Source organism: Salpingoeca rosetta (assembly GCF_000188695.1).
Source record: "Salpingoeca rosetta unplaced genomic scaffold supercont1.28, whole genome shotgun sequence".
In the NCBI taxonomy this organism is placed as follows: Eukaryota; class Choanoflagellata; order Craspedida; family Salpingoecidae; genus Salpingoeca; species Salpingoeca rosetta.
In genome coordinates this window covers 627,220-652,675 of record NW_004754906.1, presented here as the reverse complement: position 1 = coordinate 652,675, position 25,456 = coordinate 627,220, and the positions used below count along the sequence as shown (strand labels likewise).

The window sequence follows — 25,456 nt, the reverse complement described above, 5'->3', positions numbered from 1 at the left end:
ATCATCATCATCATCATCATCATCATCATCATCATCATCATCATCATCATCATCATCATCATCATCATCATCATCATCATCATCATCATCATCATCATCATCACCACCACCACCACCACCAACACCAACACCAACACCATCATCGCGACCAGGTTGAGATTGACGATCCAAAGCTGGTGTCAAAAGTCCAGGATCCGCCAGAGGCACCGCCGCTCACTGTTCTCTCGCTCAGCATGCAGACCCGCCACGACCGCAAGACGCACCAGAACGAGGTGGGCATGGCCGGTGTTGTTGTTGTTGTTGTTGTTGTTGTTGTTGTCACAAACACTTCCTTCACACACTTCATGCACACGTGTGCACGTCATTGCAAATCCTCTTGTGGTCTCACGCCTGTTGTCCAAACGCCCCGACAACACGACACCTTTTCCAGATTCTGTCGCTTGTTGGGCTGGTGTGCTCCAATGTGCAGCTGGATGGCAAGACGGAGAACATTGACAAGAACTTGAGTCATTTCTCGCTCATCCGCAAGCTCCAGGACCAGCCGTTTCCCTTTGACTTTGAGCCGACGATTATGCAGAAGAAGCGCGGGTGAGTGCCTGCCTCGTGTGGTTTGTTTGTTTGTTTGTTTGTTTGTTTGTTTGTTTGTTTGTTCATATGTGGTGTCTACTCGTGCACATTCTTTGACCTTGTGTGGATCGCTGCTGCTTGTGACGTCATGCGAATCATCTCTCACCCACCTCTCATGCTCACTCACCCACCCATCACGTTCGTCACCCACCACTGTCTCGCCATCCACCCACCACCGGCTGGCAACGACAGCACGAAGCGGTTTCCAAACGAGCGTGCGCTGCTCAGTTTCTTCCTCACCCGCGTGTTCAACACCGACCCCGACGTGATTGTTGGCCACAACCTCTTTGGCATGGGCCTCGATGTGCTCATGCATCGCCTCAAGCAGCACAACATTCCCCAGTGGAGCCGCATTGGGCGCCTCAAACGCAAACGCATGCCAAACCTGCAGGTGTTGTGTGTGTGTGTTTGTTTGTGTGTGTGTGCATGCGGTTTGTATATGAGTCCGTGTTTATGAGTCCTTCATGCGTGCCATGTTCGTTTGCAAGCACCACGTACTTGTTCCCAAACCACGCTGTTGCCACGCATCCACATCCACACCCACACCCACACCCACGCGCCCCACGCGCCCCACCTGACACTTCCCATGACCTTCCTTCACTGCATCTTGCATACTGACCACCAGGCTGGCCTCGGCCACCGCAAGAATCTCGCTGCCACCCGCGATGCGCTGAGCGGGCGGCTGCTGCTCGATGTGCAGCACAGCAGCCGCGAGCTCATCCGGCAGGTCAGCTACGGGCTCACAGACCTTGTGCACAACCAGGTGAGCAAGCACACAACTCGCGCTGTCGCGTCGACTGAGTGTTCCTAATTGCATACATGGCGCCTCTTGCTTCGCTTTCTCTCCCGTACGCGCACCGTTGTATGCGCACAGTGCTTGACACGCGCAGTGTAACCTCTCACACACACACACACACCACACTCTCACACACCACAAATGTTCACACACTTGCACACACACATACACACACTGGCTCACCATCGCTCATCCATCATCGCCATCATCATTTGTTGCAGCTTGGCATGAAACGCACTGAGATTGAGCAAGAGCAGATACCGCGCATGTACGGCAACACGGCCGACCTCATTCAGCTCGTCGACCACACGGAGCGCGACGCATACTACAGTCTCCAGCTCATGTTCAAGCTGCAGATCCTGCCCCTCATGAAGCAAATCACAAAGTGCGCAATCGTGCGCGCGTGTGTGTGTGTGTGTGTTTGTGCTTGCATGTCTTGAACACACGGAATCCACACTTGTGCTGTTTCAATCGAAGTTGTGCACCTTCAACCGACCTCACGGACCTGTGTACGTCTTCATTGCTTGCATGTGCGTGTGTGTGTGTGTGTGTGTGTGTGTGCGCGCTCGTTGCTGCAGCATCACGGGTGGACTCATGTCTCGAACACTCACACGCGGTCGCTCTGACCGAAACGAGGTAACAACAGGAGAGGGGAGCGCGATGTGAGGGCCGAGTCTTCAGCGTTTCTTGCTTTGCTTCCTTCTTGCTGCCTTTCCTTTCTTTAGCCAATCTCGAAGCGCAAATAGAATGTATTTGCACAACCCCCCCCCATACACACACACTCTCTCTCAATCTCACCGCTGATACTGTATTCTTTGCTTCTCACCTTGTTCACACCCAACACCCAACACCCAACACCCACCACCCAACACAACACAATTTCATTCGCGCTTTCCCCCTCTTTAGTTTCTGCTGTGCCACGAGTTCCATCGCCGCAAATACATTGTGCCCGATGTGCCGGAGCGAAACAGCGGCAAGAACAAGAAGGACAGCGATGATGGCGGTGATGGGAAAGAGAGCGCAAGCAGCCGCCGCAAACCGAAATACGCCGGTGGCCTCGTCCTGGAGCCAAAGAGGGTATGTGCAGCTGACTGCTCTGTTGTACGGATGTACCCATGTGGAGCGTGTTGGACTGGTCCTGGTGTGTGAACCACACGTTTGCCTGGAGATTGCGGCTTTGTTTTGCGCGTGTGCCCATCATGGTTACATTCGATCCTCACCACCGCCTCGGCCATAATCGCGACCATCACCAACCCCACCACCATCACCGCCACCAGGGCTTCTACGACAACTATATTCTGCTGCTCGACTTCAACTCGCTGTATCCGAGCATCATCCAGGAGTACAACCTCTGTTTCACGACAGTCAAGCGCGATCACCTCTCCGACGACATGGAGGACTCCTTCGCAGAGGTGATACGAGCACATATTGTCACGCACACGCGCAAACACATGGTCGTATGGGCACGCACAGCACGTATTTCCGCGTCACGCATGCAGAGAAGCACATTGACGTCATCTAAACAAATGCACTCACTCACTCACATTGCACTCGCTCACACTGCATCATTCACTAGATTCCGGACGAAACGGCCGACAAGGGCATTTTGCCTCGCATTCTGAAGACCCTGATTGCAAAGCGTAAACAGGTACGAGGTGGAATTGGTCTTGTTGTGCGCTGCTTCTCGCTGCTGTGCTTCTTTGCTTTGCGCCAGGTTCTGCCCATGTGCAAACACACTGCTGCCTCTTTCCATGTGTTTAAACTCACACACACACACACACACACGCACACACACACACACACGCTGACACTCTGACATGTGCGCGTTCAGGTGAAAGCGCTGATCAAGGCAGAGACAAATCCCGCGCGCTTGGCGGAATACGACATTCGCCAGAAGGTCCAACGCACATGCACGCATGTTGTGGCACGTCCACATGGTGTGATGTGATGTGGTGTGGTGTACGCATGTCTGGGATTATCTCTCCTTCTTTGTTCTCCGCTGAGGATCTACGCTCACTCGGCTGCTTGTTGGTGTGCAGGCTTTGAAGTTGACCGCCAACAGCATGTACGGCTGTCTCGGTTTCGTCGGATCAAGGTGTGGCACACTCAGCAGCTGACCACGACCCAAATGCATGCTTGTGGGGGAAATTGAACACGTGCATGCGATCACACACAATTCCCATGAACTCGGCATTGTCTCTCACAAACTACCTCACTTATTCTCCCCACCATCACCACTACTGCCATCTGCACCACTGCTGCTGCTATCAGGTTCTATGCGAAGCCAATTGCGGAGCTGATCACAACAAAGGGGCGTGAAATCCTGCAGAACACCGTGGATCTTGCCCAGAACAAGATGAACCTTGATGTCATCTATGGTGACACAGATTCCATCATGATCAACACGCGCTCGCGCGACTACAAGGAAACGAGGCAGATTGGCCACAGGGTGCGTGTCCTGTGCGTTCTTAACCACGTCGTTGCCATCTGAGACAGATGGGGATTGGGAGAGACGTTGTGTGTGTGTGTGTGCGAGTGAGCGATTGCGTGCGATTGCGTGCGAGTGTGTGTGTGAGAGAGAGCGTGTGCACGCGCGCATGTGTGCTCATTCCTCCGCATTCTGTTCTTACCTGACCTGTCTCGTGTCATTTGCGCCTTGTCTTCCATCCCTCCATCCAGGTGAAGAAGGAGGTGAATGCGCTGTACCGCGAGCTTGAGATTGACATTGACGGTGTGTACAAGACGATGCTGCTGCTGAAGAAGAAGAAGTATGCAGCTCTTACCATCGTCGAGAACAAGGATGGTACCTTCCGCACGGAACGCGAGACAAAAGGTCTCGATATTGTCCGTCGTGACTGGTGCGGTCTGGCACATCGCATCGGTAACATCATTCTCAACAAGGTCAGCCGAATGTGCGTGCATGTGCTTGCTTGTGCGTGCGAATGTGTGGAGTGGGTGTTTCTACTTTCCATGGCATATATCGTGTGTGTGTGTGTGTGCGTGTGCGTGTGTGTGTTTGTGTACGTGATGTGACGTACTAACGATGACACATCGTGTTGCTGCCGCTGTATCTTGGCAGATTCTGACACAAGAGCAAGGACAGCGCGACAAACTTGTGGAGGAATGCCATGAGGAGCTGCACAAGGTCCAAACACACACACACACACACACACACACAAACACAAACACACACACACACAAAGAAATGCATATGAACACAAACGCACGCACGGCCACGGACACCAATCTCACGCATATGCCATCTCACACACCACCTCCGCCTTTGTTTGCTGCCGCCATGTCACGTGCAATTGATCTCCCATTTCTCTGTCTGTCTCTCTCACGCACACACGAACACACACACACACACACACACACACACACACACACACTCCCTCTCTCCGTGTCACCGCTTCCCACATTGATCCTGACACCCAATGTCGCCTCGCCCTCCTTGTTGTGCGTGTGTTTTGTGCCAACAGGTCGGAGAGAGCGCGCGTGAGGGCACGATCCCGCTTGAGGAATACATCATCCACAAGTCGCTTACAAAAGACCCGAACCAGTACCCAGACGCAAAGAACCAACCGCACGTGCAGGTGAGCAAAGACAATGCACGATGGTTGCTCGCGTGTATGTATGCACGTGCATGTGTGCATGTGTGTTCGTGCGTGCGCGTGAGCGTGTCACTGACACGCGTGTCCTCAACACGGACCAGGTTGCACTGCGCATGCGCGCCAACGGCAAGAGCATTAAGCAGCACGACACCATCCCTTACATCATCTGCAACGACGGATCTGAGCTTCCTGCAACGTGAGTGCAACGCCCATGTTTGTGTACGAGCGCATGTGTGCGTGTGTGCACGTGTGTTGTGTGTGTGTGTGCACGTGTGTTGTGAACACCTCGTCCGTGCCTTTGATCGCTTGGCTGTGTGTGTGTGTGTGTGTGTGTGTGTGAGTGTGTGTTCGCCTGCTGAGCCTGACGGTGTGAAAATGTGCCAACTGCGTGTGCACGCAGACAACGCGCGTACCACCCGGACGACGTGCGCAAGAAGGACAACTTGCAGGTGCGGTCACCAACCATCACGTGTTTCACTTTGCCGCAACGAGCAAGCAATTGTGCACATACATATACAACCTTCACTTGAGCACGCACGCACTCACTCACACGTACGAGCACACTCACATGTGCGCACGCGTCCACAACTCACACTGACACTCGCGTGCTTGTTTTTCTTCTCAGGTGGATGTTGACTACTATCTCAAGTCACAAGTGCATCCTGTTGTCAGCCGCATGCTTGAACCAATCGAGGGAACCGACAACGCACAGGTACGGCTGTGTGTGTGTGTGTGTGTGTTGTGTGTTGTGTTTTTCGGTTGAACATTGTGCGCTTTGCGCTTTCGGATCCGCCACGCTTGCTCCTTCCTCCTTTGTGTTTTCGCTTGAACCCACCACCAACCATCAACGACACGTGCTCACCATCTGATGCACGCGACCTCTCAACACAGGTTGCCGAGTGTCTTGGTTTGGACGCGTCCTCCTTCCGCCGTCAATACGAGGCAACGGTCGGTATTTTTCATTGGTTGATTGTTTGCTCGTTCGTATGTATTCGTGGTCGTCTTGCGCATGCGAATGCGTGATTGCCAGTTCGTACGTTTCTTCCTTTGAGCAGCTTGCCAAGGCGCTGATCATCTCCTGACACACTCACACTCACTCACACTCACACGCACACGCACACTCACGACTGCGTACGCACGCATGCACACACACGCACACGCACACACACACACACACACACACACACACACACACACACACACACACACACACACACAGGATTTGGACGATGACATGTCGTTCTCGCTGTCAACGCAATTGACGGACGAGGAGCGCTTCAAGACGGCGTCACCGCTCACGGTCGTGTGCAGACAGTGCAACCACGAGTCCACGTTTGCTGGGGTGAGCAACCATGCATAACACTTGCAAAACATACCACACATGCCAATAGTCCCCTGCCCACACCACCACGGCCACTGCTGTTACGCCACATCGCCATGAACACAGCATGGTTGTAGCATGATCGAAGCACGGTCATAGCACGCCCTCACCCACCACCAACTCCCCTCCACCACCACCATGTGCATCACTGCACACGTACCCGCACCCGCACTTGCACCTGTGCATGCAGGTGTTCCGGCTGTCGGAGCAAGGCGACGTGCGTCTTGGACTTCAGTGCGCCAACGCGGGCTGCACCGCCATGTATCCCGTCAACTATCTCAAGAACAGGGTGTCTCTCGAGGCGCGCAAGGCAATCCACGAATACTACACGTGCAAACTCGTCTGCTGTAAGTGTATGGGGAGCGGAGCATGCAACTTGTGTGCACGTGTCTTGTCCGTCAGTGGAAGGAAACCCTTCCACGCAATTATACCTACACATGCCCCTGCATATGCACAGCGCAATGCCTTTCCCCCGCCCTGTCTCTTTCTTCCTCTTTCTCACACCACCACCACCACCACCACCACCACCACCACCACCGTCACCACCGCCATGACCATAATCAGCCGAGCCTGAGTGTCCGCGTCACACGCAGGGGACGCACCAGCTCTCTGTGAATGGCGCCCGCTGTCTTGAGAAGCGCTGTCAGGGAACAATGCGCAAACTCTACTCAGAACGCATGCTCTACACGCAACTCTCCTTCTTTGCCCACCTCTTCAATGTTCCACACGCCGTGCAGCAGGTAATCTTGGTGCACATGCACACGCACACGCACACGCACAATACGCGCTGCTTAGCATTGCTTCGGGTTGTTTGATGAAAGCTTCCTTCGCACGCAATTGTGTGCGTCAGTATATAGTCCCACTGCTCCTCGACTCATCTTCCTCTCCTCACATGTGCACCACGTGCTTGCGTCGTCTCTTGCTTGCCTGCAGCTTCCCGAGGAACTGCAGCGAATTGGACAGCAAACGGCCGACCAGTACCGCTCGCAGTACCAAGACGCCTTTGTGCACGTGAGTCTCATCCCAATTGTGTATGTGTGTGTGTGTGTGTGTGTGTCTGCACGTGCTCTGTATTGTTGCCTTGTCCCATTACCCTTGCCATCCATGTTGCTCACATGTTGTTGTTGTTGTTGTTGTTGTCCGCTCGTTCTTTCCACTCATCATCGCCCAGGCCGAGGCACTGCTGAACAAGAGTGCGCGCCGGTTTGTGCATTTGGGACAGCTCTTTGGCGCCATTAAGCTCTCCTTCTGATGGTGCAATGACCAAACAACCATACATACACAGCTGTGGTGCACATGTGTGTTCAAAGTATCATTGCTCTTCATTTCATGTCAGTAGTTGATCTCTTTCTTTTGCTTCACCATCTTCCCTGCCCATTCCTTCATGCTTCTTTTCTCTGGTAATGAACCGATTCGTGTCACGTGCAAAAGAAGAGCCATAGCATAGTCAACACCACCACCGCCACAACATAGTCCACATCAGTGCAAGACCAACTCCTCCCTCCCTGCTATCCCCACCACCACCACAGCCACAGCATCCACCGTTTGTGGGTCACATCCTGTATGTCTTTTTGTGATTCGACAAAATCCACACGACAAGCACGAGATCAAAGCGCATAACCACACGACATGTCCACCCTCACGTTCTTGGTTCAGCAGCGAACACACGACATTGCAAGCGAAGACAACAAGCACGCCAATCAAGCACACACTCATTTGTCAACATCAAAAGGGGATTGGGACGTTGGTTTGAATACAAACGTGAAGCGTGAAGAGACAAGCAAGGCAACCTGGACAACTACGTTGACGCACAAAAGCAAACGCGCGCACACACACACGACACAACGCGTGCTAAGATCCTGTTCCTTCCCTGTGTTCCACTATGCATCCGGTGTTGGTGGCGGCGGCAAATCCAAAAACTCATCGTCCCCTGCAAAGTTTGGCACGCAAACGAACACGTAAGAAGAGAGGTGGAATGTCAGGAGAAACAAAGGTAGTGCAACGCAGACGTCACACACACACACATGCACACACAGACATGCACACATACACACACATTTACACACCTGTTGGTGGTGGGGGCGGAGGAAGATCATCAACTTCGTCGTCGCTAAAACCGCCCGCATCCGCATCTGTCGGTGGCGGCGGCGGCGGAAGGGTGATCTGTGTCACGCTGCCATCGCCACCATCAAACGCATCACCATCACCATCATCATCATCATCGTCCTCCTCATCCTCGTCTGGTGGCGGCGGCGGTGCAAACATGGGCCCAAACGACATTGCGCGCGACAGGCGGCTCGCCCCGCCCCCACTGCCAATCGAGTCCTTGGATGCCGTCCGCGTCTCAAACAGCCGCGAGCCAGCGCCGTTCGGGGGCGCCGGTGTCTCTGCGGGCGTGTCCAGCGAATCGCTCAGCCGCGGCTTTGGCGAGCTGACGGCGTCGCTGCTTCCAAACGGGTCCTCATCGTAGTCTGGTGCAGGGATGGGCGGTGGCGGTGGCGGTTCTGTGTCGCCGTCTGTTGTCGCCGCATCCACAGTCATGTCGAGCGAGATGTGACGTGGGGACTGGCGCACACCCGTACCTGCGCGCGATCGAACCTGCACATCAGCACCATCAGCACCATCAGCAGCATCAGCATCGTCGTCGTCGTTGTCGCTGTAGTCTGCTGGCGGCGGTGGCGGCGGTACACCGGGCGACCGCTCAGAGGCCAGCGTTGCTCGACGAGACTGAATCTCGCCAATGTCAAGGTACCCGACACTTTCTCCGTCTGTCTCGTCACCGGCGTCACCGTGTCCACCACTGCCAACAGCAGCAGCTGGGTGGGGTCTCGTTGGTAGCACAAACGCCGACTGTGCCCGCGCATCGAGGTCGAGCGTCCCTGTGTGTGTTGTTGGCGAGTCCTCGTCGTCCGTCTCCTCAGCTTCCTTCTCCAGCTCATCCGATGGTGCTCGTGGAGGTGCCGGTGCAGGTGCTGCTGGTGGTGGTGACGACGACGACGACGACAATGACGATGTCTTTGCTGCGGCAGCCACGGGTCCGGCCTGCTGCACACCGCTGCCGTGCTCCTCAAGCTTGCCCCGCATGCTTGCTGTGGACTTGGTGCGGGGACGAACGGCAGGCGGAACCTTCTTCTGTGACCGCGGCGCTGCTTGGGGCGTCTGGTTTGCTGCAGCAGAAGTCGTGCCGTCATTCCCGCCTGCTGTTGCTGCTGTTGCTGCTGTTGTCGCTGGTTTCGCGTCTACTTCAAGGCCGGCATCCTTCACGTACGCCGCAGCGACATACCCTTTCTTTCCGTCAAGCTCGCCCTTCCACCAATTGGGGTCTGTCTTCTCGTGCACGGGGATGCGCGCGCCCTTTGCAAACGACAGCTCGGACGGGTTTCGCCCCTGGTAGTCGTGCAGCGCCAGCGCATATGTCACGACGCGCGGTGTCGGCTTGCGCTTGGCTGCAACAGGCTTCGAATCACCCGTGGCTGTTGCCCCTGATGCTGCTGTTGATGATGTGGCTGCTGTGGCTGGTGTGGTGGCGGAGGCGGCACTGTCTTTCGGTGATGCTTCTGCTTCGGGTGCGGTTGCATCTGTGGTGGAAGCACTGCCGTCGTGTTGTGCTGCTGCCGACGCAAAGATCCACTCGTGGTACTCAATGAGGCAGCTCATGATGGTGTTGACAGTGGTTGCATCACGCAGCATTGCGCCCATGTCATGCTTGGGCGCTGGCATGAGCGTTGGCCCAAACACGAGGGCCAGGTTCGACGTGCCCATCTTGTTGTCGGCCTCGTGTTGCGCCACCTCATACAGGAACGGCATGAGCACCTCCAACACGCGCCTGTTTGCGGGCGGCAGCCGCTCGTGCACAATTCGCCGGATGCCCTGCAGCCGCTTCTGCTGGTCAGGCAGGTTGCCAATCTGTCGTGGCGGTGGTGGTGGTGGGGAGTGGGTAGTTTGGTATGGTTTGGTTTGGTTTGACAATGGGTGAGGGCACTGTGTATGTGAAGAGTAGGCAGCGAAGAAGAAACAAGCGACAGCTTGCGTTCATAACCACAGACAGACAACCACGCACTCATGTATGAACGCGTGCACGCACACACACGCACACACACGCACACACACGCACACACACGCACACACACGCACACACACGCACACACACGAACCTGGATGAGGAGGGAGTAGTTATCGTTGGTCATGACGGGATCCGCCAGCTCACGCAGGAACAACTTCAACAGGCCTGCAGGTGTGCATGTGCGCGTATGTGTTTGTGAATATGTGCAATTGTGGTTGTATGTTTGCGATGACGACATGGGCGGCACCAAGCACAATGAAGAACAATGAAGCACGCTTTTGAGCGTGTTTGTGCACATGCACAAAAAACCCAAGCCAGCACAGCAATAAAAAGCGTCACCTGCAATGGCAGCTGGGTGGATGTGTGATGGAACGCCGTCTGCCAACGGATCCTGGCCGCGCTCAAACGCCTCCTTCAGCTCGTCAATCTGTTCCAAGGAAAAGAAAGGTTGGGTTTGATTTGGTTTGGTTTGGTTTTGGTGGTGGTGACATGTGGTGAGCCGAGTGTGAAGTGGGCTACAGAGCACGCACATACTGAGTACATTGACATTGTTGCAGACACGCACACACATACACACACATGCACATGCACGCACGTAGACACACATGCACATGCACGCACGTAGACACACATGCACACACACACACACACACACCGGCAAACACATGCACGCACACTGCACGCATGCGCAGTCCACGTGGTGTGCTACCTGCAAGGATGAGCCGGGCACCCTGAAGATGCCTTCCTCCTTCATGCCGATATCGCGGATGGCCTTGATGCAACTCTCAACCAGCAGTGGCACCTCCCTGTTCGTGGCGCTCGCCATCACATCAAGCACGCTGCCAAACTTGGAGGCGTTCAGCGCTGCAGGCGAGAGGCGTTCGCCCGCCCCCGCTGGCTCGGGGCGCTTGGCAGGCGTGGGGCGTGGCGGCCGCTTGGGCGTGGCCTTGGGTGTGACTTTGCCTGCAGGCAATGGCGGCTTTGCCGGCGGTTTTGGTCGCCCGGTACCGGCGCTCACAGACGCACCGCGGCGCGGATCAGGCGGGCGCTCCGGCTGAAGGAGAAAAAAGAGAGGGGGAGGGGGGTCAATAATGGGATGAGCGGCTGCTGCTGACTGCACGCCACAAACGTGGTGAGCACCTGACAGTAAAACATTAGTGACAAGAACAAAACCAACATAGGCAGACACAGAGACACAGATACAGACACACAGACACACAGACACACATACAGACACAGACACACACAGACACACAGCGCGGGCGATGCCCCTGCAACGTACGCGCTTGCCCCTGCGAGCGCTGCGGCCGAGACGAGGAGAGGAGCGTCCAGCCGGCGGTCCCGGTGGTGCTGGTGCCGGGCGCCGCACACTCATATGCGATGACCCCGCACTAATACCGCCGCTGCTGTCGTCCCCACCGCCATCTTCGCTGGCGGGCACGTGTGTGGTGGCGGTGTTGAGCCGGCTGCGTGCCACTTCCTCGTTCTGCAGCGCAGACAGCGTGGACGCAGCAGACCCGCTGGGACGCCGCGCAATCATCACGTGTGTATGCGTGCGTGCGTGCGTGTGTGTGTGTGTGTGTGTGTGTGTGTGTGTGTGTGTGTGTGTGTGTGTGTGTGTGTGAAGGCACGTGTGAGGCTGCAAAGTACAGGCAGCAATACAAGAACAGGAGCATTGACAAGTCGAACAACAAATAAGCATGGCGTGTGTGTGTGTGTGTGTGCGCATGGGTTGAGATGGCCAGTGTGTGTCAACAACACGAACCTGCGGCTGCGAATGGACTGAGCATCTGGTGTGTGCGTTGACGTGCCCTGTGGAAGACGAACAAGGACATACGTACACAACGGCAACGAAGCACTTTGTGAATCAGACGTCACTGTTCACTCAGCATTGGCATGACTCATGCGGGACAGCAACAGCCACTCGCTCGTGGTGGTCACAGTGTCACGGTATTGTGTTCGTGCAAGTCACGCGTCAGCTGTACCTGTGCGCTGCCGTTGGTTGTCTCCGGCGGAAGCGACGATGTGGACGTGCGGTGCGCCAGCCTGATGATTGATGATGCATCGATGATGATTGATGGTGGTGATGGTGATAATGGTAAACGAGGTCAGCAGGAGTGGCTCAAGCAAAGAAACAGAATGAGGTATTCGGACAAAGGCATGTAGTGCACGTGGTGCAGCAGCTGTGTGAAAACAAGTGGAGAACTCACGAGGCGCGGCGCAAGCTGCCACTCTTGTGCGAGGACTGAAGGTAATCAAAGTCCTCTTCCTCCTCCGTCTCGGATTCTGATCACACACACATATATGCGTTCGTATACAGACACAGACACACATGCAATGCACACGCAGCGAACAGTAAATGGAGTGAGCCGGGTCGGGGTAAGGAGCTGACACTGAAGAAACGTCAAAGTACAACAAACAATGCAAAGTGAGGAGACAGACAACGTCAGTTTGCTGACCAGAGAGTTGGTCTTCGTATGTGTGCGAGCTCATGGGTTTGTTTGGTCCCAGTGCCTGTGGACAACAGTGAAGAGCAATGGAAATTTGGTGTGTGTGTATGTGTGTGTTAGTTCGCACCGATTCAAGAAGCGTTATGGCAGACACAATCGCAGCCGCAAGCATGCAATTATGTGTGTGTGTATGTGTGTGTGTGTGTATTGATGAACGAACCTCGCCAAGGACCTTGAGCTGGCTGACAAGGGATGCTTTGTGCACCTTCTTCAACACAAGCCGGGCGTAGCTTTCTGTGTACATGCTTGTGTTCTCCACGCACTTGGGCACCCCTTCATCATTCGCCTATGCGCACGCGCAAATGTTGTGTGTGTGTGTGTGTGAGCCTGTGAGAGTATGTGGATAAAGAGAGATGTGTGCTAGTGGCACGCACAGGATACACGCACAGCAGGGCACACAGCAAACATGCGCACACACACGAATATGGGGGTAATACTAAAAGAGCAAGTAAGCGAGTGCGTATGTGTGTGTATGTGTGTGCGTGCGCGTGTGTGTGTACCTGGAGCGAATGTCCGATTTCGCGACGAAGAACACCAATGGTCTTGAGCGTCTTCTTCTCCTCCGTAATCTGATGATCGAGTTTGGCAACCTGAACATACACACACACGCACACACACGCACACGTCACCACACAAGCCATGCGCGTGTGCATTTCAAAGCGAAAGTGTTCGGTGAGCACACAAGGAATCAGGCACGTTGGATGACACAGTTCACCCCAGCAGCAGCAACGGCAGTCGTGAACAAGGAAGGACAGGGTACATCCAAGTGACGAGCAGGCATTGCAATTGCACAATAGCTGCAAATGGGCTTACCATCGCTTCGAGGTCCTGATAGCGGCCAATGAGGTCTCCCAGCGTGTCTGGTGTGCATTGAACATCCATCGGCTGAAACCAGCGCGCACGCGTGCATAAAGCAAACACGCACACAGACACACATCGAGGAGGAACGAGGGTGAGAATATATATGCAACGATTATCAAAGAAATTGCGGCAAGGGTATGAAATGGTCACATCCAAACAGCGATGATGTACAACGCATGCACTGAGGGCAAGGCGACAGACGCAAGAAACTCTCATACTCGCACAAATACAACAATACAAGCATATGCACACACACACACACACATAAACAACCAAAACACAAGCACGTACACCCGCGCACACACGCACACGATCAAGACACGTGGCGCACCTCGTCTGGCCTGAACTTGACAAACTCGAACATGCGGCGGTCCATAAAGTACACGCGGTTGTCCTTGAAGAACTTCTCCTTCTCCGCCTTGGCGCTGACGCTGCTCGCCGTGTCGTGCACCGTCTCAATCGACTTGGTCACAATCGCCTCCGCCTGTGGGATGCGCGTGTGTGAATACATGTGTGTGTGTTATGTTGAATGTGCGTGTATGGGGTGTGTGTATGAAGTGTATGAATATGTGTGTGTATGTGTTGAATATGTATGCGGTGTGCGTGTGTGTGTGCGTGTTTGAATGCATGTGGGCGTGTGGGCGTTTGGGGCGATCACAACCGATCAGGCATGAGGCAAAATGAAAGGAAAAGGGGGAATGCAGTCGCACAACACACACACCACAGACACAACCAACACGACGCCAGAGCTCAAACGTGTCGGGCACGCATTGCCCAGCTGGACGCGGTACAAACCTGCATGGAGAGATCACGGAAGATCTTGAAGATGTGGCGGAAGTTGGAGTGGAAGTACTTGTCCATCGCGTCCACCAAGTGGCTGATCTCACGCTGCAGGGACAGAACGGAAATTGGAGTTCAAGAAGAAGAAGAAGAAGAAGAAGAAGAAGAAGAAGAAGAAGAAGAAGAAGAAGAAGAAGAAGAGGGGAGGGGGTAGCACACGTACAAGCCGCGGTGGCAGGGACAAGCAAGCAATGACGACGATGAGTGATGGGTGAGGGGTGACACTGACACTGACTGGCAGCATGACCTGTAAACACACACACACACGCACGCTCGCGCAGACACATGCATGCGCTCACAGCGCACCTTGTAGTAGCGCCGCTTGCACGCGTTGGCGGAGAAGAGGGAGAGGACGTATTCATTGCGCGCAGCAACGGCCTTCTTCTCAGCGAGAACCACCTTCTCTTTCATCTGGGGGCCGGAGTAACATGACAGCGCAACGTGTGCACGAATGAGAGAGCGAGAGAGTGCGTGAGAGAGAGAGAGTGCGTGTGGGAGAGTGAGTGAGTGAGTGAGTGAGTGAGTGTGTGATGTAGCGTTTGTGAGGACGCAGCAGCACAGAAGCGTGGGCACTGCGCCATGCACAGTCATGGTTAGCTGTTGTGCAGGCAGAACTCATCAATGCAACGCACTTTCTCGCCCTTCTTGATTTGACCCTTCTCCTTCGCCTTGTCCCAGCTCTCCTCTGCCTTTGCGCACTTGGCTATCAACCACACACGCGTTGTCATTGCATCATTATCACGGACGCAGCCATCAAGCGGGCGAGTGAGCGAAGCACATGAAGAAATGGAGGGGGAGCGAGGGGGGCACAAACAACACACACACACACGCACACAACACGTGGATGTGCGTGCAACAATACAAACACCAACACACAGAGATGCGGTGTGTGGCTGCGTACTTTGCGAAGAGTAGTAGACTTTGAGGGTGTCGTCAACTTGCTTGAACGACCGCTGAAGCTCAAGCTGCGAAGAAGACAACACGCATTGCAACCCACAAGCACAAACGTGTCAGCATGGGTAGATAGCACACACACACAGAAAAGAAAGAGGTATGCAAGCACACACACATATGCACGCACACACAAACACACACACACACGCACACACAAACACAGACACACGCACACACAGGCAGGCGAGCAATTCCGACACAGTGCATTCGTGCACGATTGCAGTACAGACCTGGATATGACCGCCAAGTTCAAGGCAGCGCTTCGATGCAGCCACACTCTCGCGCTCTAGGCAGTCCAACCGCGACTGGTGCGGGCATGGTGTGTGCGTGTGTGTGGTAGGGTGTGTGGTAGGATGTGCAGATGGAGGTGAGGATGCTACACATGCAATGGATCACGAGCACGTCAACAAGTGTTGCGCATGAATGCATGACGACATGTCATCTTCACACCGCCGCCTCTGACCCACTCATTCATCCACTCACTCCCCTCCCCAACTCCCACTCGCTCACTCACACACAGCCACGCGCGCGCGCGCACTCACACACACGCACACGCGCACACCTTCATTTCGTCTGCGAGGTTTGTGGCAAACCGCTGCCGGGCGTCTGCGCGTTTGCGCATCTGCTCCAACAGCACATACCACACGTCCATGACCTGCCCGTGCGTCTCGCCATCCAGGCGGGACGCAACCGCCTCGTTCTCTTCGCCTTCTTGCGTGGGCCGCCTGCAAACGCACACGTGGGTGAATGGGTTGGCGCATTGGCGAGTATGGTTGTGAGTGCGAGAACAGAGGAGACACATGAGTGAAAACGAGGCTACGACACACGCCGTGGGCGGTGTGCAAATGTGCAGTGCGCAAGACTGCGAATAACGAAAACCACACACACACACACACGCACACACACACACACACACACACACACACACGCACGCACACCTGAGGGCCTTGGCGACGTTGGCCACGGCTCCCCGCTCACTGCGCGGCTTGACAAACTTGGCATACAGGCCATCCAGCTGCCGCGCATACTGGAGTTCAATGTCGGCCTGTTGTTGGGATGGACAGTGGCGGCGTGTGAGTGTGCAGCCGTGGGTGGTGGGCAAAGGCACCAACGCGGCCGCACAAGAGTCTACAAGCAGACATCAGCGTCACACGGCCAACACGATGCACACTGCACACAGACGACAATGCGAAGGCACAGCGGCCTCACCTGGCGGGTGAAGAACTCGTTCATGTCGCGAAGCAACTCCACCTTCTTGGATGTTCGGCCACTTAGGGCCTTGAGCTGAAGGCGCACATCTGGCATTGACATCAAGGCAAAACCACAGATGAGCAGATTAAAACGGCTCAACCCACTTCACACAGCTTGTGCAAGCGCGAGCGAGCGCAAGGCGCGCACAGACGCAAAGCACGCACAGGCATTTCTCGATCAATGTGCTCACTTTTGATTTCGTCGTCAGCCTCTACCGCAAAGGAGTTGACGGGATCCATCGCTGGCGGCGCTCTTGTTTTCGTGTCAAGTCTGTCAAGTTCTCTCCCTCTCACACTCACACTTACGCACACACTCACGCACAATCCACCCTTATGTGCCACCTCACGTCAAGCGAGGGGTGTTGTTGTTCGCTGTCGTTGGGGGCTGAAGTTGCGGATGCCTCAGTCTCACGCACAAACACACGCACACACGCGCGCGCAGTCCAGGCCTGCGACAGTCGAACTGCTTGCTTGCTTTGCTTTGCTGTCGCTGTCTTTGCTGCTTCGGTGTTGGTGGTGCCTCCGACAACACACACACAATCCAACCCACCAATCACAATGCACACTCACTCTCGCAGCCAACGCACACCAGCTGCGAAACAAAACAAACGCCTCCTTGCTTGCTTGCTTGCTTGCTTGCTTCCTTTGCTTTGCTTGTTTGTGTTGGGTTGTGCGAATTTTTCTTTTTTTTTTTCCACCTTGGCCTGAGGCGCAACCGAAACTTCTTGGAAGACTTTTGTAATTTCTCCTCAACAGAAACACACTTTGCTGGATCGAGTAAGCAGAACAAGCAGGAAGCGAACGAGTGTGGTGGTGTGGTGTGTGGTGTGTGGTGTTTGGTGTGGTGTGAGTGGGTTGCTTTGATGGCTGTCGGGAGTTAGGCGGTGGACCAGGCTTGAAGGCGAGTGAGAGTGTTTGAAAGCGCAGCACGCCAAGCGGTTTGGTGCTCCTGTGGTGGATGGAAATTGGGGCGGAGGGAGGGCAGGGGGTGTTGGCGGATGAAACGAGCAAGAATGCACAAGCACACACACGCACATACAAACAAACACATACAAACAAACACATACAAACACACATACAAACAAACACATACAAACACACATACAAACACACGCACATGCACACACCTTTGAGTCGCCGGCAACCCGCAGAAGCACAATCTCCTCTGCAATTGGGCTCAGTGCTGGAAGCGTCACCACCAAACAGAGCAAGGGGTGTGAGATCAGGGGACAAAGCAACACAAAACACAACGAGCAACCAATGACTTGCTTGTATGTGCTTGCGACCAGTGGCATGCCACACGCTACATGCCGCAAATCAAACTCACCGCGAAGATCAAAGGAATGGTGCCGTGCACACTCCTGCCGAGACACACGTTGTACGTGTGTGTTTGGGGGCAAGGTGGACAGGTCCGTCGTCGCCTGTTGCACACCACAACACAACAACACACAAGTCACCAAAACCAGCACGGCAGTGGTGAGAATAAGAAGAACAAGAAGAAGAAGAACAACAACAGCAGCAGCAACAAAAACACGGTGAATATCAGCATCCCACACCGTGTTTGACCACAAGACGAACCAACTTGTTTGAACGGTTGTGTGTGTGTGTGTGTGTGTGTATGCTTGTGAGAGAGAGAGCGTGTGTGCGAGTGTGTACCAGGAGTTGGCGGGGCTTAATCTGCGTGTACTGGGACATGACGCCGTTCTTGAGCACGGTCCAGAAGCGCTCCCAGCCACAGTCTGTCTTGAAGGTGAGGAACCCCTCGTAGTCATCCGTCTGCACAGCGGAGATGCGCGACGACACAAACACAACATCCCCAACAGGGTGGTCCTCGCCGTGCACAAGCGTCAGGTCAAGGTGGTGGTCGCCCATGTCGCTCTGCGTCAGCTTGAACTCAGCCAACTGCAAACGTCACGTGGCAGAGTGACCGTCGAGACAAGGGTGACAAGGCACAGCGTGAGTGGAACCACGGCGTGCGCACAAAATTGGACTGACCAAGAAAGCAACAGGACCACATATGGTGCAGCGACGTACACATCCGCACACACACACACACACGCACACCTGCACAAAGTCCTTTGTGATGTCGCGAGTTGTGCCCTCACGCGTGCGTGGGCGAGCTGGGCGCTCGGGCGTTGCTGGACCACGCGACCCAGCACGGCTTGAACGCGAATCCGCGAGCTCTGTTCATGCACAGCGACGAGCATGAGTCATTGCGACAACAGGAGCTGACACCAAGTTTGCCAGCTCGTTAAAACGCTTATACCCCATGTCAGGCACAATCAACCCGTGATCAAACAGCGCGGACGACGCGAACAGAAGTAGAAACATATGAACACACCGCTGAGTTTTGACGAAATAATCTGCCTGAACTTCTTGAGCTTCCGTGGTGTTGCGTTGCGAATGTGCCGCGCAGCCTGGCCCATACGTTCCATGGCCTTTTTGGGCGTGCTCACCCGGCGCTGTGCCTGCACGCGCTACGCGAGAGGCCGTTGTGCATGCAGTTGCGTGTGTGTATGTATGTGAGCGTGAGCGCCAGTGTGTGCGTGAATTTGTGCGTGAGTGTGTGCGTGGGCGTGAGTGGGGTGTATGCATGTAAACAGTTGTGACAAAGGAACAGCACGCAACACAATACTCTGACTCTCTTACCTCTGGGTCCGTGAATGTGTAGCAGTACACTTGCGCCTCCACGGTGAAGCCCGGCTCCACGTTCTCGCTGATGGAGCATCAGAGTGAACGCACGTTGAGGCGATTGCATGAACGGCAGTGGTGTAAAATGCACAAGAGACACACTTGCATGCCCCATCCACGTGAAACTGTCGCCCATGGAAGCACATGCGTACACGGCACGCATGGAAGCACACCCACCCACACACACACACACACACACACACACACACATATACACATACACACAAATACACGCACGTGCACGCGCAACTTACAAGGAGATGGTGTCCCGCAAGGAAACCTCTGTGGCGTCGCTGCTGCCGTCCACACGAACCATGCGGGTGGCAAATGACTGGTCCTTGTACCGGAGTGTCACAAACAGAAAGAAGGAAGACGCCTCACGGTTGGGGATGGTTGCCCACCAGTGCAACCGCAGCCGAATCTGCGTCAGTGTCACCGTCCGGGTCAGCGCTGTATCGACCTTGCCCTCGTCGCTCTGGTTTTAAAGTAACAGCACACCACCAACATGAGTTGAGTGTGATGAGATGGTACTACATTGAAGCTCTATTGCGACACACACACACACATACACACACACACACACACTCGGTCAATCACACACACATCCACATCCACACACAACCACAAGCGCACACACAACCACAAGCACACACACGAGCACGTGCAGAAACGCATGCGCCTCCTCACCTTTGCCAGAATGGCTGCGCGTGCGACCTGCGCCGCCTTCCTGTGGTAGAGGGGCTCGATACTGTCGGCCTCGGAATAAAACTGACACATGCGCTCTGTTGCAGTGATTACCTGAAGAGGCAAGCAGCAAGCACACAAGTAATCACACCCTTTGTGAGTGGCGCGACAAGTTTCATGATGGAACCACTCCACAAGCCTCCACTCTCACATGATACACACCCACCCACACACACACACCCACACACATACACATACACACATACACACACACTTACACAAAAACACGCGCCCACACGCACCTCCCCCACACACATACACACACATACGCACTTTCTCGTGGCGTTCAAGCTCGTGGTTGGTATCAGATGACTTGCGGCCAACAAGCACAGATGCTGTGCGTTCAAAGTTTGGCGAGCACAGGTACGCGCGACGCGGGGACATCATGCGCGAGTCAGGCGGTGACAATGCCTCGTTCAGGCCAACCCGATCCAGTGCAACCTCGCTGCGAGCTGCAAGGCGGGAGGCAGAAGCGTTGCTGGCACGACGGCGCTTGCTCAGGTTCGGCTGGCTCGCACGAAGGTGCCGCGAGTGAGCCGAGCTGTCTGCAGGCACAACCATATCATCATCGTCACCATCATCATCGGAATCCGCTTGGTTGCTGCTGCGGTGTTGCTGCTGGGACACGGGGGCATCCATGCAGATGGAGTTGGAACGACCGCGCACGGACGCTGTCTTGGACAATGCAGTTGCAAACTCACGTTGCTCCATCGACAGCTGCCGGTTCCCACTGCCTTTCAGGCGACCCTGCACGTCTTGTTCTTCGTCGTCCTTGTCGTGTGCATGGTGGCTGTGTTCGATGGCTGCGCGTGCCTCGGCACCACGGTGGTGGCGCTTTGGCTTTGGCGGCACGGGCGTGCCTGCAAACTCGGCAAGCGTCTCCACTTCGTGCCATGCATCATCACTGTCTGTGCTGCTGGTGCGGGGCACAGACTCGATTGCCGTGCCCTTGATAATGCTCTGATCAGCGTCGTTCACATCATCCTCGCAGTCAACATCATCATCATCATCCTCGCCGCCCTCAGCCTGGTCCATGTTGCGTGCGTCTCTCACACCACTGCTGCTGCTCGTGGCTGTATCTGCGGTTGTGGCTGTGGCTGACGGTGCTGCAGAGCGGCGGCGACCAACCAGGAACTCATAGTAGCTCGAGTCTGCACTCATGTCGGCCGAGTTGTCCTGCATGCCGCGCACAGCGTCTTTGTTCCCGCCATCCACTGCAACAGAGCCTTCGTCGCCGTGATCACTTTGATCCATGCGGCTCTCATCCACACTGTCATCCCCATCCACCTCTGTCTCCCGCTCAGCGTCTTCCTCGCTGCTGAGGATCTTGCAGTACGGCAGGGCGTCCGCCATGTATGCAGACTCACGGCAGCTTTCCACAGACGCGCGCCGAGTGAGGCGCTTGCTGATGGCACTGGGAGCAGTGCTGCTGCTGGAGGAATACTGCTGCTGCTGTTGCTGCTGCTGCTGCTGTTGCTTCTTTGGGCGACGACGCACGCCCTTCGTGCCATCATCCTCTGCGGCTGCGTCTGCGTCTGCCTCTCCAAACTTGAACGTGCTTCGCCTGCCCTTGTCCGTGGCGCGTGGGGCAGTCACGGCTGGTTTGGAGTACGCACGCTCAGTGCTGGTCTGCAGCTGTCCGAGGGCGGCCCTTGAGTCCTGCCGCTGCACAGGTGCACCTTTGTGTCGCTTGGGTGCGACAGGCGGCGGGGCCCGCTTGCCGTGCTGTTTCGGTACACTGCGCTCGGGAGCGTTTTCCTCATCCTGTTCAGCCAGCAGCATGTCACCGCCAAAGGGGTTGTTGACGAGGTCCTGTGGGGCGAAGGAGCTGCGGCGGCGGCCAATGCTGGGTCGACCGCTGCTCTTGCCGCGAGTGCTGCTGATGCTGTGTGAGCTGGTGCCGCTCTTGAGAGGCGGCTTTGTCAGTTCTTGTGCGAGGATGGCATCGCCGATGGGTGCAATGTCCGATGTCCGCGTGGAGGTGGGCTGGGATGTGTTGCGGCTTGGAAGCTCGGTCGTGCGAGGGCCATCTCCCAGTCTCACGGCGTTACTCTGCCTCGTGCGCCTTCGCCTCGCCTTCTCTTCCATCTGCGCATGCAACATGTTCGCAGAGATGAGTTGTGTGTGTGTGTAGTTGTGTGTGTGTGTAGCTGTGTGTGTGTAGTTGTGTGTGTAGCTGTGTGTGTGTGTAGTTGTGTGTGTAGTTGTGTGTGTGTGTAGCTGTGTGTGTAGCTGTGTGTAGCTGTGTGTAGCTGTGTGTGTGTGTGTAGCTGTGTGTGTAGTTGTGTGTGTGTAGTTGTGTGTATATGTGTGTGGCTGTATGCTGTGGTGCATGTCACGCAATCAAGGACCGACAGAAGCAGCAACCAATGAACACACGCAAGCATGGCGTACCATGCGGCGCATGTCAGCTTTGACGCGTGCTGCCATGGTGGCTCGCTATGCTGCCCGCTGGGCTGATGTGGAGATGCTGCTGGTGCTGCTCTTGAGTCGGTGGTGGTGCTCTGTATCGATGGTATCGATGGTCGCAGGTCGTGCGTGTATCTTTCTGCTGGATGATGGAGGAATTCGAATTTTTCGCGGCAGCGCCTTGTCACCACAACAGGTTGCGTTTGGTGGAAAATGTGGCAGATCGTCGAGGTACGAAAATTAACGTAAAACTCCAACAAATGCTCATCAATGGCAACAGCCCGCTGAGACCGAAAACGCAGCACAACAGACCAAACAGCAACGGCCACACCAACCAACCAAACGCACACAAGCAAGCTCAACGAGCGACGAGACGACGAAGCGAGTGAGCCGTGGACGGAACACATTAAGCCTCGCTTCAAGGATTGGCTAGAATTTCCCAACAACGGGCTGTGGTGCACGTTCTGTGACGATAGAGGCGTCTTACTGGACTTGGTTGTGGTGTGGAAAACCTGACTGTGTGACCAGCGACCCTGTCGTACGCAGATCTCAGCCGCCATCAGAACCCAAACATGGACAGTGAGAAACCGCTGCTCTTGTTCAATGCCGGCAAGAAAGAGGTGTTCTCTCCTGGAAGTGGGTTCAAGCAGCTCACGCGAAGGCTCAGATCAACATGGAGAGTCGCATCGTAAGTCGCCCTGGCTGCGCGTGGTGAAGAGGGTGGTGTAAACGAGGCCTGAATCGCGTGGTGTGACTGTTGCACATGTGCAAAACTCTCGGCGCAATGTCCTTCGCGGAGGGAGGGGGAGGGTTGAAGGGCATTGAAGCTCACTTCCAACTTTGCACGTGTCTGGCGTGTCGTTTTCAGGTTGAAGGAGGAGTTGACATCAGAGAGGCTGGAGGATGCACGCGTCCTTGTCTTCGCCGGCCCGCGACAAAAGTTCACAGCAGGAGAGGTAATGTCGCCGCTCTGTGTGTGTGTGTGTGTCTGTGTGTGTCCGTATGTATGCGTGTCTGTGTGTGTCCGTATGTATGCGTGAGTGTGTGTGTGTGTGTGTGTCTGTGTGCGTATGTCCGCGCGTGTGTTTTTTGTACGTGTGTGTGCGTGTGTTATGTGAGTAGTATTCATAAGTGTGTGCGCCTATCAACACGCACAAACGGGTGTTTGATGTGCTTGTATCAGTTTGCGTAGACGCGGTGGAGCATCTTTCCTTGCTGTGTATCACGCACGAACAACACCCCTCCCCTCTCCTCCCCTCCCCTCACACGCGCATGCATTATTTGTGTTCATTCTGTCCTCCGTGTCTTGGCGCCACAGTTTGAGGTGATTCGGCAGTACTTGGAGAATGGCGGGAGCCTACTCATCATGGTGGGCGAGGGCGGCGAAACCCGCTTTGACACAAACATCAACTTCCTGCTGGAGGAATACGGCGTCATGGTAAACGCCGACGCTGTTGTGCGCTCCACCTTCTACAAATACCACCACCCGAAGGAGTGCCTGGTCTCCAACGGCGTGCTGAACAGGGAAATCAACAAGGCGGCGGGAAAACCGCAGCCCAGTGGCAGGGCAGATGATACGGCCTTTGATCAGATGAGCTTACAGTACCTGTACCCGTTTGGCGCAACGCTGAGCGTGCAGCCACCGGCTGTTCCCGTTCTCAGCACAGGCAACGTCTCCATCCCGCTCAACCGCCCAACCTGCGCATTCTACAGCAACGATGTGCGTTCTATGTACCACCAGTGGTGCCATTTGTTTGTACCCCACCCCGTTGCTGGTTGTTTTGTCTGTCGTTTTGGTTTCTTCCTTTCAACGCCGCGCTGCCAATACTTGTCGACGTTCAGCGCCATGTTTCACTCAAAGTCATGCGTATATGCTTTCTATTCACGCCGTTTGCTGTCTGTAGTCTCGCCCGGGCAAGCTGGCGGTGATTGGCTCCTGCCACATCTTCAGTGACCAGTACCTGGACAAGGTGTGTGCGTGTGCGTGTGTGTGTGTGTGTGCGTGTGCGTGTGCGTGCGTGTGCGTGTGTGTGTGTGTGTCATGTGTCCTTTGTTGTGCGCTTGATGTTTTGTCGTGTTGTCGACTGCCTGCCTTCGCGGCACCTTTCTTTATGTCTCGCAAACAACGTCTCCCTTCCGCCTCGCCCCTGTACCGGTTATGTTCGTCAGGAGGAGAACGGCACACTGCTGGACGTTGTGCTGTCATGGTTGACAGACGACGACTTTGAGCTCAACCACATTGACGCAGAGGAGCCCGAGATTTCAGAATACGTCCCCATCCCACACGTGCAGAAGCTCGCAGGTGTGTCTGTGTGTCTGTGTGTCTGTGTGTCTGTGTGTGTTTGTTTGTTTGTCTGTGTGTCTGTGTGTGTGCGACATGCCTGCTGGCGCGCTCAGTCTCGTTTTCTGTTCATCACTCGACCCAAACCATTCCTCACACGACACCCCCCCCCACCACCACCACCACCACCACGCGAGCAGATAAGCCGCGCGTGTGTCTGCAGGAGAGCGATGACGTCCCCCGCGATTTCACCACGCTCTTTTCCGGCTCTCTCTTTGGTATCTCCACCAAGCACATCCCAGCCACCGTGCAGGCGTATGCAGATCTTGATGTCGCACACGAGCAGTTGCGTCTGATTGAGCCGCAGTTTGAGGCGCCCCTGCCACCACTGCAGCCTGCCGTGTTTCCGCCCACGTTCAGGGAGATGGGCCCACC

At 55.2% G+C, this 25,456-nt stretch overlaps 4 protein-coding genes across 4 annotated transcripts in view; 2 read left to right on the top strand and 2 right to left on the bottom strand.

Moving 5' to 3' along the window:
• The window catches only part of PTSG_09417 (uncharacterized protein), a 12,834-nt gene extending 4,953 nt beyond the window's left edge, over positions 1–7,881 (top strand). Inside the window, exons 13-36 of the mRNA XM_004989617.1 lie at positions 153–272; positions 431–588; positions 820–1,018; positions 1,253–1,390; positions 1,645–1,808; positions 2,002–2,059; positions 2,330–2,500; positions 2,701–2,835; positions 3,000–3,071; positions 3,255–3,320; positions 3,463–3,518; positions 3,695–3,872; positions 4,103–4,324; positions 4,503–4,568; positions 4,906–5,019; positions 5,139–5,233; positions 5,438–5,486; positions 5,663–5,749; positions 5,929–5,985; positions 6,257–6,379; positions 6,609–6,765; positions 6,983–7,158; positions 7,352–7,429; positions 7,590–7,881. Of these exons, the coding sequence (XP_004989674.1) occupies positions 153–272; positions 431–588; positions 820–1,018; positions 1,253–1,390; positions 1,645–1,808; positions 2,002–2,059; positions 2,330–2,500; positions 2,701–2,835; positions 3,000–3,071; positions 3,255–3,320; positions 3,463–3,518; positions 3,695–3,872; positions 4,103–4,324; positions 4,503–4,568; positions 4,906–5,019; positions 5,139–5,233; positions 5,438–5,486; positions 5,663–5,749; positions 5,929–5,985; positions 6,257–6,379; positions 6,609–6,765; positions 6,983–7,158; positions 7,352–7,429; positions 7,590–7,670 (2,820 nt within the window). The 3' untranslated portion in view covers positions 7,671–7,881. The remainder of the gene's footprint in view (positions 1–152; positions 273–430; positions 589–819; positions 1,019–1,252; positions 1,391–1,644; positions 1,809–2,001; positions 2,060–2,329; positions 2,501–2,700; positions 2,836–2,999; positions 3,072–3,254; positions 3,321–3,462; positions 3,519–3,694; positions 3,873–4,102; positions 4,325–4,502; positions 4,569–4,905; positions 5,020–5,138; positions 5,234–5,437; positions 5,487–5,662; positions 5,750–5,928; positions 5,986–6,256; positions 6,380–6,608; positions 6,766–6,982; positions 7,159–7,351; positions 7,430–7,589) is intronic.
• On the bottom strand, positions 7,878–17,564 carry PTSG_09416 (uncharacterized protein). The gene is made up of 23 exons (XM_004989616.1): positions 17,088–17,564; positions 16,856–16,944; positions 16,585–16,691; positions 16,209–16,371; positions 15,877–15,951; positions 15,594–15,657; positions 15,325–15,395; positions 14,999–15,103; positions 14,648–14,740; positions 14,184–14,336; positions 13,805–13,876; positions 13,492–13,581; positions 13,152–13,277; positions 12,941–12,995; positions 12,692–12,767; positions 12,467–12,527; positions 12,247–12,293; positions 11,764–12,001; positions 11,191–11,535; positions 10,821–10,908; positions 10,573–10,646; positions 8,485–10,324; positions 7,878–8,348 (listed from the first exon to the last, which is right to left on the bottom strand). The coding sequence occupies exons 1-23, from the start codon at positions 17,134–17,136 to the stop codon at positions 8,299–8,301; spliced, it is 4,131 nt and encodes a 1,376-aa protein (XP_004989673.1). The 5' UTR covers positions 17,137–17,564; the 3' UTR covers positions 7,878–8,298.
• A 58-nt stretch (positions 17,565–17,622) lies between these two features.
• PTSG_09415 (uncharacterized protein) lies at positions 17,623–22,957 on the bottom strand. Its single transcript, XM_004989615.1, has 11 exons — positions 22,726–22,957; positions 20,605–22,419; positions 20,275–20,385; positions 19,842–20,062; positions 19,546–19,612; positions 19,238–19,373; positions 18,961–19,079; positions 18,553–18,798; positions 18,224–18,317; positions 18,024–18,079; positions 17,623–17,845 (listed from the first exon to the last, which is right to left on the bottom strand). The coding sequence occupies exons 1-11, from the start codon at positions 22,759–22,761 to the stop codon at positions 17,774–17,776; spliced, it is 2,973 nt and encodes a 990-aa protein (XP_004989672.1). The 5' UTR covers positions 22,762–22,957; the 3' UTR covers positions 17,623–17,773.
• PTSG_09414 (CGI-53 protein) overlaps positions 22,919–25,456 on the top strand; it is a 3,560-nt gene continuing 1,022 nt past the window's right edge. The window contains exons 1-6 of the mRNA XM_004989614.1: positions 22,919–23,428; positions 23,609–23,696; positions 24,059–24,460; positions 24,645–24,710; positions 24,910–25,042; positions 25,222–25,456. The exon at positions 25,222–25,456 is cut by the window's right edge and continues 74 nt beyond it. Coding sequence (XP_004989671.1) covers positions 23,313–23,428; positions 23,609–23,696; positions 24,059–24,460; positions 24,645–24,710; positions 24,910–25,042; positions 25,222–25,456 — 1,040 coding nt within the window. The 5' untranslated portion in view covers positions 22,919–23,312. The remainder of the gene's footprint in view (positions 23,429–23,608; positions 23,697–24,058; positions 24,461–24,644; positions 24,711–24,909; positions 25,043–25,221) is intronic.

What these genes read in the sequence shown, in the direction of transcription:
- PTSG_09415 (XM_004989615.1), bottom strand. Translation starts at nt 22,761, where the DNA reads ATGGCAGCACGCGTCAAAGCTGACATGCGCCGCATG. An exon ending in TATTTCGTCAAAACTCAGCG is followed by an intron (nt 19,080 to 19,237) that starts GTGTGTTCATAT and finishes GTGCATGAACAG; the next exon opens with AGCTCGCGGATTCGCGTTCA. An exon ending in TCACAAAGGACTTTGTGCAG is followed by an intron (nt 18,799 to 18,960) that starts GTGTGCGTGTGT and finishes TGACGTTTGCAG; the next exon opens with TTGGCTGAGTTCAAGCTGAC.
- PTSG_09416 (XM_004989616.1), bottom strand. Translation starts at nt 17,136, where the DNA reads ATGGATCCCGTCAACTCCTTTGCGGTAGAGGCTGACGACGAAATCAAA. An exon ending in CAGTCCATTCGCAGCCGCAG is followed by an intron (nt 12,002 to 12,246) that starts GTTCGTGTTGTT and finishes GCGGCGTCCCAG; the next exon opens with CGGGTCTGCTGCGTCCACGC. An exon ending in GCGCTCGCAGGGGCAAGCGC is followed by an intron (nt 11,536 to 11,763) that starts GTACGTTGCAGG and finishes TTTCTCCTTCAG; the next exon opens with CCGGAGCGCCCGCCTGATCC.